The sequence below is a fragment of the Ochotona princeps genome, chromosome 2 (genome assembly GCF_030435755.1).
Source record: "Ochotona princeps isolate mOchPri1 chromosome 2, mOchPri1.hap1, whole genome shotgun sequence".
Classification (NCBI taxonomy): Eukaryota; Metazoa; Chordata; class Mammalia; order Lagomorpha; family Ochotonidae; genus Ochotona; species Ochotona princeps.
Window position 1 is genome coordinate 160,674,128 of NC_080833.1, and position 16,217 is coordinate 160,690,344.

At 41.9% G+C, this 16,217-nt stretch overlaps 1 protein-coding gene across 2 annotated transcripts in view; it reads left to right on the plus strand.

Moving 5' to 3' along the window:
* The window catches only part of RABGAP1L (RAB GTPase activating protein 1 like), a 614,224-nt gene that overhangs the window by 107,561 nt on the left and 490,446 nt on the right, over positions 1–16,217 (plus strand). For both annotated transcript variants that reach the window (XM_058660694.1, XM_058660695.1), the window contains exon 11: positions 13,947–14,088. In XM_058660694.1, coding sequence (XP_058516677.1) covers positions 13,947–14,088 — 142 coding nt within the window. The remainder of the gene's footprint in view (positions 1–13,946; positions 14,089–16,217) is intronic.

A 16,217-nucleotide genomic window follows, 5' to 3' on the forward strand; every position in this document is an offset into this window, starting at 1 on the left:
TTTAGTCCTTATTTTGATAGTTTTGCTGACATGCCAGTACTCATTTTAGTGATAATTTTCACTGCTTAGTATAATTTTTTAAACATTTACTGGGTGACTACAATGCGGTAGGCATAATTTTAGGTTTTGGGTTAAAAAATTGAAAGTGCTATTTATGTTCTGTCTCCTAAAGGAATGAAGAGTACAGTGCTAAAATGGCTGCAATGCTAGATAGTGTGTGCAATAATCAAAGTTGTATACAAGATTTAATACATTGATTACTTTGAGTTTACATGGAATTCCTTCAATTTTGTATCTAAGCATAACTAGCTGTAAGTTTCTTATATAACTTTAGGTAAGGTATGTCTCATCTCTGAAATGAATATTATAATCATACCATCTTATAGGCTGGTCCTGGTGAATACAAATAATTCATGTAAGGCCTCTACAGTAGTGTTGTTCACATGGGCAATGCTCAGTGAATGTTAGCTGTTGTTACTAGCTTTAATTGCCTGCTGCTTATTTGTCTTCAATCTAGTCTGTATTCATTCTGGGCAAAGCCTTTTGTATCTTCAGCTGAACATAAATGATTATATCAGTAAATGAATGATTAATTTTTGAAAGATCCGGTATTAGAAATGTAACAAAGCAGAGTTTTTCAATCAGATAATAGTTGGGTAAATTTCTAAGTCTGAACATGATATCTTCAGGATTGGAAGGAAATCAGATATTGCGGAACATCAGTGCTTAGGTCATTACTGTGTCGAGGAATTTGGAGACTATCTTTAAGTGGAGAGGAAGCACTGTAGGCTTTTTAAGTTATGAAGCACACTAGACATTTAATTGAATTTGATCACCGTGCTGGCAGGCAAAGTAATGTTGAGACTGGAAGCAATAATTATGAAAGAAAAGGGCTGTTTGTGCCTAGCCTAGGAAATGATCATGGCCCAAAGAAAGGTAGTGGCAATGAAATTGTTTGGAAAGATCTATCTGAAACGTTTTGGTGAAATAAAAATTAGCCTTGATGTTTGATTTCATGTGAGTTTGAGGGACCACAAAGAGAATAGGATTATCTCCAGTTTAATAGGTGGTCTTTGTGATTACTAGGTGGTCTAGGTGGTCAGGGTGATTAATTAGAAATCCATTCTTGATTGAGCTCAAGTTCAGGGAGAAAAGAGGTGATGAAAGGCAGTAAAATTTTGAATCCATACAATTTACGTCTCTGTGATCTGCCAAGTGGAGATGTTTACTAAGCATTTGAATGTATGTGTCCTTAGAAATAAGGATTTTACTTCCTGTTAAGTACAACTCTTTTTATTCATTTATTTATGTAAAAGGAGCAGATTTTATATACTTCAAGTATATAGTTTTAAGGAAATAAGGACTTTTAAATGTTCACAGTTGAGAGGTTGGCTTTGGCATGGCTGATCGCTGGCCACTGCTGCCATTCGTGAGTGGAAGCTCTCTGTATCTTTCTGTCTCTGTTTCTCCATCCTTTTGCCTTTCAAAAACATAAATACATCTTTGGAAACAATTCAGTGCTTGAGAGTGGAGGATGATGGCAGGTGAAAATCCCGCAGACAGCAAGTGTTGGATGAGTGGTGAAGGCTGAAGAGATGCCGTGGGCAATGTAGGTGTTTACGAAACGGTCATAGGAAGAACACTGGACCAAATATTTGTAGAAAGATAAGCACAGATCTAAGGGTAAAATCACAAGAACCTGAGGCCAGGAAAGGCAGGAGAGGAGGCAGCTTCTGGGGGGTGGAATGCCTGACGTCATTCACTGCAGGGTGTTTAATTAGAAATCCATTGCTTACTAAGACATGCTGATTGTGCCTTCTAACACTTGGACACGTTCAGAGAAGTGGGGCAGAACTGAGACTGCTCTAGGACTGCCTGGAAGACAGAATGCTGCTCACCTCTGCCATAAAGCCCCCTACTCTGTCAAGGACAAAAGATGCTGGGTGCAAATCCAGAGCTTTAGAATTTTGTTTTTTTATTTTTATTTTGTTTTAATGAGATTGACTTATTTGGTTGAAAGGAAGAGTTACAGACAGGGAGGAACAGAAAAGATCCTCCATTCACTGATTGATTCCCCAAACGGCCAAAGTGGCTGGGGCTAGGTTAGGAGAAGCCAGGGGTAGTCAGGAACTCCATCTGAGTCTCCAGTGTGGGTAACTCAAGCACCTGAGCCAGGTGCATTAGTAGGGAGCTGGATTAGAAATATAAGAACCAGGCCTGGCGCAATAGTGTAATGGTTAAGGTCCTTGCCTTGAACGCGCCAGGATCCCATATGGGCGCCGGTTCTAATCCCTGCAGCTCCACTTCCCATCCAGCTCCCTGCCTGTGGCCTGGGAAAGCAGTGGAGGACGACCCAAAGCCTTGGGATACTGCACCTGCGTGGGAGACCCGGAAAGAAGTTCCTGGCTCTTGGCTTTGGATCAGCACAGCACCGGCCGCTGCGGCCACTTGGGGAGTGAATCATTGGACGAGAGGTCTTGCTCTCTGTCTCTCCTCCTCTCTGTACATCTGCCTTTCCAATAAAATAAATAAATCTTTAAAAAAAAAAAAAAGAAATGTAAGAACCAGGGCTTGAATTGGTGCTCATGTGGGATGCTGGCATCAGGGTGGAGGCTTAAACCACTGTGCCACAACTCTCTTCCCTCTTTTTTTTTTCTTTTTTTTGATATTTATTTGAAAGGTAGAGTTACAGGAGCGAAAGTGAAACACAGAACACATTTTACTTGTAATTCTGGGCAAACTATATCTTCCTTTGTACTTTTCCTGAATTTGGAATCAAGTTTTTAAGGTAGTGCTACTACTGGATTGGCACCCGCTACAAAACATACAATGAAGCACTAAAAGTCTTTTCTTGCCAATATTTATAGGAATGACACAGCAGATAGTTAAAACAGCTAATTTCTCTCCACCTTTGATACCAATTTTTTTAAGTTTTTAAATGGCTTGGAAAACAGCTGAAGTTATGTTTCTCAGTTTTGTTTGTTTGCCATGCTCACCAAAAGTGATTTTTGATGACAGTGTCTTTTTAAATTTTAAAGATTGATTTATTTATATTTTGAAGTTCACAGTAAAAGAGAGAGTGGGAGAGACAGCTGTCTTTCTTCCACTAATTCACTGCCCAGATGGCCTTAACAGCAAGTTGGGCCATGCTGAAGGCAGAAGCCGGCAGCTTCGTCTAGGCCTCCCATGCGTGTGGCTGAGCTCCGTGGGCCATCTTCTGCTGCTTTCCCAGGGTGTGAGCAGAGTGCTGGCTCAGAGTGGAACAGCTGGGACAGGAACTAAAACCCCTTGGGGTGCCGGTGGCTCAGGTGGTAGATTTACCCACTGTGCCACAACACCAGCCCTGATGACAGTCTTAAAATACTGCAGATGGAGTTTATATTGCAATACTCATAACTCTGTGATGGCCAACTGTTGCTGCTATAACAGATGGCATGAACATGATTGAATGAGCTCTTGTTTTTTCTTGATCCTGTTAGCGGGAATAAATGTCCTGTGTACTTCTCCCTCAAGGTACTTAGAAGCAGAATTGTATGATAGGGAGTTGATGAAATGCAACTGTTTTACTTTTTTTCTGTTTTATATTTCTTAAAATTACGAAAATAATTCCACATTCTGCTGGTGATGATTAATCAAAATAATTATGATACACCAGGAATGTTTAGATGGTATCACTTATATTTAAATTTGTGCCATGTAAATATGCTTTAACAAGTACATAAAAATGGAGTTCAAGTGTTTAATTTGATACAAAATATTTTTTCAAAATCCATGCATGTTTTTTGCTTAATATGAATTTTCTGTGAACTTTTTTGAGGGACTCTTGTATTGACTTCAGTAGATTGTAGGGGAGACAGGATTTATTTTCTTTACCACTGCTAGGTTCATGGGTGGGAACCCTATTTTAAAAAATACAGATTAGGGTGCATGAGCCCTGGGGGTAGGGGACAAGGCTTGGCCTGGGTCACCTGGTCAATGTCCTTGACGCACCCGCAAGATGGGTGCCTGGGGCAGGGCGTTCGGCAGGGCCCGGGCACCTGGCCTGGGTCCTTGGCCCACTTGTGCGATGGGTGCCAGGTCCATGAGCTCTGGGGTTTCTGTGGGGCCCAGGTTGTCTGACCTGGGTCCTTGGGCCCACTTTAATGGAAAAGACAAAGCAGTGGACAGCTGGCCCAGATCCACTCAGAGGCTGTGGCAGCCCATTGGAGCCTACAGAGGACATCTAGTACCATGCCAAAGCAAGGAGGGCAGAACAAATTGGACAACTACCCCAGCCAAATGATGACAGCGAACATCTGGGTGAATGGAGGCTCTAAGGTTGACTGTATCAGCCAGTTGATATTGAAAGGGTTCTCTCACCCTTGAATAGGTAAGATAGATAACATTTCAAAAGTATTGCATCCATCTGGGCAGAACCCCTGGAGTGTGTGCCACATCAGGACCGAGGGTTGGTATCAGGTGGCCATTCCCCATCCCCAGGTACTGGGGTGGTTGGGAGACTAGGTATGGCTTCTCTCCTTATCTCCCTTCCTGCAAAACAGGAAGAAAAAATGGAAAATTTGGAAACAATAATCACAAGCACTTTCCCCTAACCCTTGATCCTTCCCACCCTGATCGTATAAACATAATCTAAAATTTAAAAAAATTTAAAAAGACAAATTAACACAAGAAAATCATAGAGGCTTATTTAATGTAAGTTTTGTGTGACACAGTCTCCTTCACAAATTAAATAACTAAAGAAATAGGGAAAACTGCATGAAAGTACTTGAAAATGGGACTAGAAGATAACTTACTTTGATTCAAAATCTTATCATGCATGTATAGGGAGAATCTTCAAAAAGCTTGTGAAAAATACGTACGATTATATAATTGTTCTTTGAAAGGCAGGGTGACTGAAGCAAATGGGAGAGAGAGAGAAGCACAACCCTATTCCTCTTGCTGGTTCACTCCCCAGTGGCTGTTGCAGCTGGGGTGGGCCAGGCCGGGCCAGGGGGCTGGGGATTCCATGGGCTGACGATGGCAGTAGTTGGGCTCAAGTAGAGGAGCCGAGGCCAGGATGGTCACTGTGAGCCAGGATTCCAGCCTCACAGGCAGCTGTTTAATGGGCTGCACTAAAAAGCTGCACCCTCCCCCGCCCACCACCAGTACACACTGTTCAAACTATGCATCGGTTTCAGTCTCCTTTTGCATCAAAGTAAACTTTTAATTTGATTTTCTGTGTCATTTGTACCTTTGTATCTTAGTTTGATGGTATAAGTATGGTTGAACAAAAGGGAGTATTAGTGGTAATAAATTAAGGTCAGCTTAGCAGGGTCTGTTCAGAGTCAAGTTAGTGTCTTGGTATCTTCAAGAATAAGGATGTTTCTTCCTTCTGGGAGGGTACCTCTCGAAAGGCAGTTTCTAGATGTATTTGAGAAGGTGGACTGAGGTTCCATAGTCTGCTTCAGGGGGAGGTGAGGGGAAGGAAGGTGAGCTGTATGCTGGTGATGTTTTTTTCACATGCCAGGATGATATGTTCTGGAATAGAGACTGCAGGTTTTACGATCCTACGGCAAAGGGAATAAAACAATACAGGAAGCATTTCCTTTAATTTCTGAAGTGAAAATTGGTCAATTACATTAGGACTCCACCAGAAACTTGTGTAGTTCTTAGGTGTGAATAGGATTGCTTCTGAAGATACTGCCACTTAAAGATTTGAACTTACAAAGTAGAGAGGACAGTATCCTATGTATATGTATCTGCTGTTTGCCGTGCATTTAGAAAGTGATATGGCATTTCTTTTTTAAATTTTTTTTTTACATTTTATTATTATTATCATTTCCCTTATCCCAGCCCCAATTCCCCCCGCCCCCGCCTAGTTCCTCTGTATCATTACTAAAGTATAGTTCTTCCTACACAGTCATATGTCCATCATTGCAGGCATGGACAATGGCAGAGAGTCCAGAATCCTTTTGTCAAGATATAGTGAACAGTTTCATTATAAGTCCATCTTTGTCTGGAAGCAGAAATGCATACTGCATTGTATCCTCACATCTGAATGTTAGTCTCCGTTTCACAGCTATTGTACATCCCCTTAAATGAAAAGTCATAATATAAAATCAACAATAGAAAGAAAAATAGAAATTTACAATGCCATGAAGTTAAATGACATGTGACTAGATATGACAGTCTCCATTACACAGCTACTATACATCCCCTTCAATGAAAAGCCACAGAACTAAATCAACATCAGGGAGAAAAAAGAAATTAACAACACCAAGAAGTTAAAGAACATGCTACTAAATGACTAACGTGTAGCTGAAGAAATGAAAATCAAGAACCTTCTTGAGGAAAGTGATGCTACTGTATGATCTAGGAGTCATTGAATGATTTAATCAAAAGAAAGTGTTTTGAAGAGATGAAACTAACAGAAAACATAAAATCCCATGCGATATAGTTTCTGCTGATTTTTGGTGGTGAAATGTATCTCTTCTAGACAATAAATAGATGGGTTTTGTTTTTAATCCAGTCTGTTAATCTATGACGTTTGATTGATCTTAAGCCATTTATGTTCCGGGTTAATATATATGGGTGGTACTTTGGTCCTGTCATTTTAGGAATGGGTTGTTCATTGGTTTAGTCTTCTGTTGTCATTTTACTGGGATGTTCTTTCCATTTGCCTTTGTCTTTGTTTGGTGCTATTCCTCTTCTCTGTCAAGTTCTTTTCAATTGAATATAAGGAAAAGATCCTTAAATGTGTACGTGAAAAAAATCAGTTGACATATAAAGGAATGCCAATTAAACTCACAGGAGACCTCTCACAGGAAACTCTACAGGCAAGAAGAGAATGGAGTAACATATTCCAGATTCTAAAAGAAAAAAATTGTGGGCCTAGCTTTCTTTTGTCTTTGAAAATGAAATAAAATTCTTCCACAGTAAAGAAAAGTTAAAAGAATTTGCCTGTTCCAAACCTGCCCTACAAATGATACTTCAAGATATGGCATTTCTTAAGCAAAGGAAAATGCAAGCACAGTGACCTGCCCTTCTTTCTCTAAATCTTAGCGTTCTTCTCATCTTTCTTTTGTGAAATTTTAGAAAACCCTAGCAAGCAGGCTTCAAGTGAAATATTAGTTGCCTGTTAAAGACTTTTGTCCATTAATTTCGTTGAGATTTACTAAGCAAAGACAGTAAGCTTGGGGCTGGCGTTGTGTGTAAGGGGCTAAGCCAGTTCTTGTGACAGCAGCATTTCTTATCGTAATGCTAGTTTGGATTTTATCTGCTCTGCTTCTGATCCAGCTTCCTAACAAAAGGCAGGCCTGGTGCTTGGGCTCTAGCCAGGCTGTGGATGACCGCATAGAACTGTGGTGGTCTGCTTGTTCTGGCCCAGAATTGGCTATTTCACACTTTCAGAGAGTAAAACAGGGGATGGAAGATCTCTCTCTCTCTCTCTCTTGCTTTGCCTTTCAATAAGTATATACTGAAAATGTTTTTTTTTTTAACAAGAAATTCTTTTTAAAAGATTTATTTATTTAATTGAAAGGCAGTGTTAACAGGGAGAAGAAAGGGGAGAAATCTTGCACCTGCTGTTGCACAGCCCTCTGCAAATGGCCTCAACGGCCAGAGGCGAGCCAGTTCCAAGCCAGGAGGTTTTTCTTGGTCTGCCATGTGGGTGCAGAGGCCCAAGGGTTTGGACCATCTTCCTCCAGTGCTTCCCCAGGCACGTTGGCAGGTTGCTGAATTGGAAGCGAAATGGGTGGGACATAAAGTAGCACTTGTATTGAGTGCTGGTACCACAGGCTGCCCTGAAAAGATTTCTTTTAAAAAGTGGCATATTACTATCTGAAGAGTGTGTTACAGAGTCTGTTTGGGTGTCATGGGAGAAAGAGCAACATAATTGATAGTTAACAATGAAATTTTACTTATCCCATAAGTGAGGTATGTTATTCTTTTAAGGCTAGGGAATTTTTTTTTATTTTTAAAACTGAGGTATTGTTAATAAAATACTACTTGTTCAACTTTTAGAAATCTGTTCTGTTTTATTAAACATGTTTTGCTTTTCTTCATAAAAATACTTTTGTGCTGTTGCCTGGATGTAGTGAAATTTGGTGATAGCAATATGATAGTTATTGAGATTGAGAGTGAGCATATGGAGATAGGAGCTTGGAAAATGTTAGTGTTATATTAGTGAACTCAGTGATATTTTATTTCATACATAATCTCTGAGAAAGAGAATAATTGAAAAACTGGCAGATTTGGGTGTTTAGATGAAGTTACTGTAAAACAGCATTCGGTTCTCAAGGGCTCAGCTGAGTCAGTAGCACTGAAAACATAGAGGAGGTGATTTCTGGGTTCTTGCTTATTTTGGGAATATATGATAAACTAACCCTAAAGAGCAAATTTCAGGCAGTTATAAAAAAGAACCAAATTATAAAGGAAGACATGCTTATATGACATTCATCTTGAACATCTTAAACAGTGTTGTCTAAGTTGCAGACTCTTGGAACTCCATCCCTTGAGGCTAGCATGACGTAGTTCAATGCTGATTGACATCTGTTGAGGTATAAAGCACATGCAGTGTAATGAAGTTTAAATAATTGAAACAGTTCCTGTGAGGGCATCTCACTGTTATGACAGGTTTTCTGAACAATGTGTGGCTGCTTAGGAGGGAGAATTTTCAACTAATATTGAAAAAGCTATATTTACTTGGACATGTGTCTTGAGAAATATACCAAATTTTGCATTTGAAAAGGAATCACCTACTCATGTGTAATGATTATCTTGTGTTTTGGATTTAGTACAAGAAGTGGATGTTTTGTGCATAAAATAAACACTTCAGATCAAACTGATTCTCGATAATTAACAAAAACATGTCCTTGTAGGAGTCAGATTATATTTCTAAGCCTTAGTTTCTCCATTACCAAAAGTTAATAGTATTATTCATGTGTTTTTATCTCTAATATTCTGTGACATTGGAATTAATGACCCGGCACAAATCATTCCAGTAATGGAAGAGTCGGGTTAATCCAGGGAGTTCAGTATTTTTTCCTAGTATCTGCAGATACGATGTATGGAATGTTCTTCCTTCAGAGTGTTTCCAGGTTACCTTACTTGATTAAGGAAATATATATAAAAGTCACCAACATACGGGGAATCATAGGCTAAATACTAAATACAATATGCACGAGGCTTAAGTGGGTAGCAAATTGGTAGGGTGATGCAGGTGTTGTTAGCAGTCTGTTCTGGATGGGTCTTGCCTAGACTGAGATGCTTCACCACATATGGAGGTCTGAGTTCAGTACCTGCTCCTCACTCTGGGCTTCAGCTGTAAGGCAGTGCTGGCCCTGGGAGGCAGCAGTGATGACCTGGGTACTTGTGCCCCTGCCAACCTGTGTGTGTGTGACCTGGGTGGGGTTCTCGATAGATAAACAGAGATGGGGAGAACTCTGGTTTATCTCACATTTGCTGCAGTGGTTGGAGCTGAGCTATGGCCCAAACTGGGTGTTCCAAACAGCAGCTTAACTGGTAAGCCAAGCACCCATCCCAAAGGATTTGATTCTAATGCTACGCACGAGAGTAATTCCCATTATGTCATTTGGTTAGTAGTATCTGTGATTCTCAGCTGCTATACACATAAAATGGGGATAGTATCTATGTGGAGTCCTTTACGTATTCATTGACTAATTCAGTAACTTTGGAGCAGTAGCAATGAATGCCACAAGTCAGGTTCTTTTACATGAGCTAGATTTATGGGAGAGACAGGCTGGCAAACAAATAGGTGAATTAGAAAGCACTATCAGATTGGTAAGATGATTGGGAAGACATTTAGATGGGGAGTGACAGACACATGCTGTCTGAGGTCTGAGTGACGAGAAGGAACCTGGCATGTGCAGATCCAGGGAAGTTTCTTTCAAAGGAGTAGCCAAAACAAAAGGTCTGAGAGGCAGATGCTGTGTTTCAAAGGGCTGGGGCCTGGGGGAATGCTATGGGGAGATGGCGGGGCCTGGGTGCTGGGCATGTTCCAGGGCATCTGAGACCTCAGTCTTTCTGCATCCTGGCAGACTTGACTTTGCCATTGCCATCCATTTTCCTCATTAGAAGCCCAAAGCAATGGAACAACCTGATACTGGACTTGGACCTCTAGAACTGTGAGCGAAACAAACGTTTTCGTTTATCCGCGGCTTGTCTTAGATATTTTACTTGGTAACAAAAGCTGACTAGTTCAACAGTCGAGCTTGGGGTCTTGTGATGGGTGGATACTTGGTATCATCGTTATTGCCAGTGTGAAACTAGAATAGTTTGTGGAACCCCACTTTTGCTTTTTAGTTATTTTTTGTTAATATTCTTACAGGTTAGACTGTCTCATTCCCAAAGTGCTGTGATCAACCAATAACTTAAAGCAGTAGCAACAAGTTGTACTTGTCTAGCACTTTCTGTGTGCTAAACATCATTCTAAACATCATTCTAGTTCACTTGCCTCTTACATCTGACTAGGAACAGACTCTGAGAAAAGAGAACCTTTTCGAGAAACTAGTGGGAGGAAAGTGAGAATGAATTAAAAGTTACAAAGTGAGACTGCAGATGAGGTTGAAGGATTGAGGGGGTGGGAAAAAACCCTTTTTCTTGGTGTATCTTGTCTCTGCATGCCAGCTTCATGCTCCATGTTAGGACGAAGGGCAGTTGGTTGGCAGGAGGCTAGCCTGTGTGAAAAGGGTGGCTCAGGGGCCAGTGTTGTGACGCAGCAAGGTGCCAGCCCTTACGTCCTGGTCACTCACTTCAGATCTCTAAGCGAATGCATCAGACACTGCAATGGAAGATAGCCCAAGCACTTGGGCCCCTGCACTCCATGGGAGACCCAGAAGCTCCTGGCTGCAACCTGACCCAGCCTGGCTGTTGTGGCCATCTGGGGAGTGGATTGGTAGATGGAAAAATTCTCTCTCTGGCATGTGATCTCTTTCTCTCTTTGTAATTGTGTCCTTCAAAAAAAATTCTTAAAAAAAAATCAGATAAAGAAGAGGATAGATCCATATCATGACTCGAGGTGCTAAGAGTTACTTATTCTCACAAACTCCTGTGTCTGACTAGAGGAAGGTGAGCCACCTTTTCATCTGCCCCAGGGTACGAGAGCCGCTGGAGGCAGAAATCAGCTGCCTGCCCTCACTTTTCCCGCCACAGGTCTATTACACACTTGCTTTGTGCTCTGTGCTAAATTGAGGTTTAATGTAAAGCCATCATTTACTTTCTTGCCCTCTCCAAATTGTCACTTTGCTTTTGGATATTTCGATATTCCTTTAAATTGGAAACAAAGACTTTTGTAAAGTATTTAGGACTTAAAAAGTATAAAAGGAAAAAATTGCTCTCGAAAATACATGTTGATTTAAATTGTCTAAGTAGAAGTATAATTAGTAGAATACAACTGAATAATTGCTATTCTAATTGCAAAAAAGATGACGATTAACAAGGTTGTGGGGCTATTTAAAATGTTATAGGGAAATAAAGCTTTGGAAAGAACTTTTTTTTTCTAATAGCACATCTCTTCATCATTGGCTTAATTTTCATACATACATGAGCAAATAGAAGCTGCTTGGAAATATATATCATATCTCATACAACAGTATATAACTGTAGATTAGTGGAAATGTATGATTTTGTTATGCCATTCAGCAGCTACTTTTTTGTCGGTAGTAGTAGTGGATTTTAAGAAATTAGTCAGTGGGGTCCAGCATGATAGTCTAGTGGCTAAATTCTTGCCCTGTGTGCACCAACATCCCATATGGGCCCCACTTTGTGTCCTGGTTGCTCCACTTCCCATCCAGCTCCCTGTCTGTGGCCTCGGAGACCAGTCGAGGAATACTTAAAGCCTCGGGACCCTGCACCCGTGTGGGAGACCCGGAAGAAGCTCCTGGCTCCTGGCTTCGGGTTGGATTGGCTGGGCTCTGGAGACTGCAGCCACTCGGGGAATGAATTAGCACACAGAAGATCTCTCTGTGTCTGCTTCTCTCTGTATGTCTGCCTTTCCAATAATAAATAAATCTTTTTGTTTTAGTTGAATCGGTCCATGTAATGTAAGTTTTCTGGTAATATGCAGAAGCCTGCTGGCAGCATAATTTAAATAGTATCTGTAGTGATTATCTACCTGTTCATTACTGATATTGGTAATTTGTTTCTTCTTTCTCAGTCACTTTAAGTGGAGGTTTATTAGTCCATTTATCTTTTTTTAAAGATTTATTTATTTTTATTACAAAGGCAGATATACAGAGAGGAGGAGAGACAGAGAGGAAGATCTTCCATCCGATGATTCACTCCCCAAGTGACCGCAACAGCCGGTGCTGCGCCGATCCGAAGACGGGAACCAGGAACCTCCTCCGGGTCTCCCATGCGGGTGCAGGGTCCCAATGCATTGGGCCGTCCTCAACTGCTTTCCCAGGCCACAAGCAGGGAGCTGGATGGGAAGTGGAGCTGCCGGGATTAGAACCGGCGACCATCTGGGTTCCCGGCGTGTTCAAGGCGAGGACTTTAGTTACTAGGCCACGCTGCATGGCCCCGTTTATCTTTTTTTCTAAAACTACCTTTTCAGTTACTTAAAAAGATTTCTCCATTTTATTTATTTTCCTATAGTTTGTGTTTCTTCTGCTTGCCCTGGAGGATTTCATCTCCCTGTTGCAGTTTGTTGAGATGGAAGGCGAGATCTCTAGACTTTTAGCACATGTTTGGCCAGCTCTGCTGCACTTGATCTTCTTGTGGATGCTGTTTAGACATTTCATTTTTGTTTAGTTAGAAATGTTTCCTAATTTTAATGTTGCTCTTGGCTTTGTTCCACTTATTATTTAAAAGAATGTTATTTCCAAGTGTTTGGTAATTTTTCAGATGTAGCTCTGTTGGATTTCTAGTTGAAGTTTTTTGAGGCAGGGTCACGTGCATACCCTCATGTGTGCGTTCACGCACATGTGCCGTTAATCCAGTAGGTGCCCACCGTGACCGGGGGAAGCCGGGACCTCCCTGCAGGTGTCCCTGGTGGGAGTCGAGGACTCCGCTCTTGCCATCAGCCTGGCTGCTCCCAGCTTGTGTGTAGTTAGCAGGAAGCTGGGTTTCACGGACTTAACCCTGGCACTCTGAGATGCGATGAGCCTATCTTAATGTTTGACCCAGTTCGCATCCATAGGATCCAGATTATTTAGAAGGTAAAAACTGGCTACTCCCGTGAGTTAGGTGAAGGCTGTGCTGGTATCTCTCCGCATCAGTATAAGGGAGCCAATTAGGTGAAGGCTGTGTTGGTATCTCTCTGTATCAGTACAAGGGAGCCAATTGTAAAACTCTTGCCTCACTGGCTTGTATGTCTGTCCTAGTACCTGTGGTGTCTTGGGTTTTTCTGACTAAAAGCAACTGACTTCTCTCAAAATGGTAGTTTTTTTTAAGTGTTTTTAAAAATTTTTATTTGAAAGGCAGATTTTACAGAGACAAGAGACAGAGAGGTCTTCCATCTGCTGGTTCACTCCCCAATGACCTTAACAGGCAGAGCTGATCTGATCATAGCTGGGCACCACATGCTTCTTTTCGGTGTCCCACATGGGGTAGAGGCCCAAGGACATGGAGGATCCTCTGTTGCTTTCCCAGGCTAGAAGTAGATAGCCGGGTTGGAAATGGAGCAGTCAGGACACACACTGGTGCCCATATGGGATATTGATGCTTGCAGGCAGAGGATTAGCCTGATATGCCACTGTGCCAATGCCCAACAGTAGCTTTGAATTGTATCTTTTGAAATAATACTGAAGGAACCACATATTCATTCATGTTTATGATATAATGTGAATAATGATGCAGTCTAAAAGTTTTCTTAATCTTGGACCTGCTGAAGATCAAACATGCCATAGTGCTTTTCATTTCATTCTTTTCAGTGAGCTGTTGAAATGTTCCGCCTCAGCATGTCCTTCATACATGTCATATGCAGGTGTTGTTTGTCTCTTTCTCAGTCCGAGGGGAAAGGCCATAGCAGTACTGGAGATGCGATATATGAAGTGGTGAGTCTGCAGCGCGAGTCTGACAGAGAGGAGCCAGTGACTCCTGCCAGTGGAGGGGCGCCGTCGTCACCCCAAGAGGATGAGGCCGAAGAGGGTAAGTGACTTGACTTATGACTTGTAAAGGGGCGTGTGTGTGTGTGTGTGTGTGTGTGTGTGTGAACAGGAAGAGGGAGGAGGGCGGACGTTCATCTGGCTAGCTCGTACTCTCTGTTGGAGAGAAGTGTGTTCAGTTGCTTCTTTGGTTGCACTGTCTCCAGTACTACTGTATCCGATTATTTACAATTTACATATCATTTTGGGAGTTTTTTCTTCCTGTTGTAATGTGTTTATGAGATATTTATGAGAAATGGTTCTATGTGTCCCCTGTTACAGTGTCATACAGGGTGTCTTACTGTTCTCAAAATTTGTTTTTTTTGTCTTGATACTGGATGCCTTTTTTTTTTTTTTGCTATGTAAGTCTCTATTCCAAGGTTGTACTATAGTTTGTCTTCTGATTTGTCTAATTAAGGGTTTTTTGTTTCTTTCCAATTGTTAACAATAAAGTAGAGGTACTAAAAACATTTATGCATGAAATTGTCTGTGAATGTCAGTTCTCAGCTCACCTCAGTTAATCCTCGGGAGTGTGATTGTTGCGAGCCAGTCTGGCTACTAAATGGCTGTACCGTTCTGCATTGCCGCTGCCCGTGAGCAGGCGATCCTGTGGCTGCAAATCCTGGCATCTTGTTGGTGATTTCTGATGTTGTCTTTCTTTTTCCTCTCAACTGTCCTAGTAGGTATATAGTCATTGAATTTACAATTCCCTAACAAGACATGATGGTGAGCATTTTTCTTTCTTTTTAAAAAATATTTATTTAATTTTATGGTAATGTCAGATATATAGGGCCATCCTTCACTGCTTTCCCAGGCCACAAGCAGGGAGCTGGATGGGAAGCAGGGCCTCTGGGATTAGAAACTGTGCCCGTATGGGATCCTGGCACGTGCAAGGCGAGGACTTTAGCCACTAGGCTACTGCACCAGGCCCGTGAACATTTTTCATTGCTTACCTGTTGTCCGTGTGTTCTCTTTGGAAGAAGTGACTTAGTCAAATCTTTATCCTGTTTTAATTTTAGTTTTTGTTTTAAAAGTTACTTTTATCTCTAACTTAGATAATAGAATACAGAGTGCAGTGTACTTATGAGTGCAGTTGTGACACATATCTACTTTTTGGAATGATCTCATCAAGCTAATTAACATATCATAATACATAATTGCTTTGTGTGTGTGTGTGTGTGTGTGTGTGTGTGGTGAAAACATTTAGAACCTTTTCAGCTGTTTCTAAATATGTATTACATTATTACAAACCTTATTCTTCACAGGGATCTGTTAGGTCATTATAAAATGTAGTCCTGGTGACCAGTTGGAAGGGGAGTTCACTGGGAACTGGAGGTGGTATCTCCCTGTAGAACTCCTGGTCCTGCTGATTTGTTTAATCCAACTATGAGTAAGGCAGAGTGGCAGAGCCCAAGCAGTCAGATGTGCCAACAGGTTGGATTTCGTGACTCAGATCCCCACCAGTGCCACATCGGGTGCCGTTTTGAGTATTGTGGAAAAGGCTCCTGGGAGGGAAAACAGTGAGCTGCACATGTGGTAAACCCAGGGAAAACTGACTACTGCCGCAGTCATTGCACTGGGCCCACTGGGCAGTAATACTGGCTTGGCATCCTACAGGTTCTATCCAGGATAGGTCCAGGTTGCCCCCACACCTAATTGCCAGCAGGTTCTGACAAGAATAGAAGAGAAAAAACAATCTGTGCAGTGAGCAGCAGTGCCAACCCTGTCACCAGTTGGTGTTTCTCTAACTCCGGGCACTGCTGGAAGCCCGAGTGCGAGAAAGGCTGAGCGGCAGCAGTGCGGCCAGAGCAGTGTGGGACTGGACTGTTACACAGAGTGGTAAGCCAGGTGCTGGGCTGCAGAGACCATAGTGGAAGCATAGCAAGGGAGTCCAGGGTAAAACATCACTGGAAGGAATGGTGCAAATAATACCCAACGGCGCACTGGGCAGTGAACAGGCACAGTATGGCCCACCTCAGGACACAGCTTAGAAACTGGCCCCAAGGAGAAGAATCCCATAATCAGGGTTGCAGTGGCTAAGGGCCTAGGAGGAGACGGGTACAATGAGTGAGGTCACGGACAGCACCCCTGCAGAGGAGGTCATGGACAGCACCCCTGCAGAGGAGGTCACGG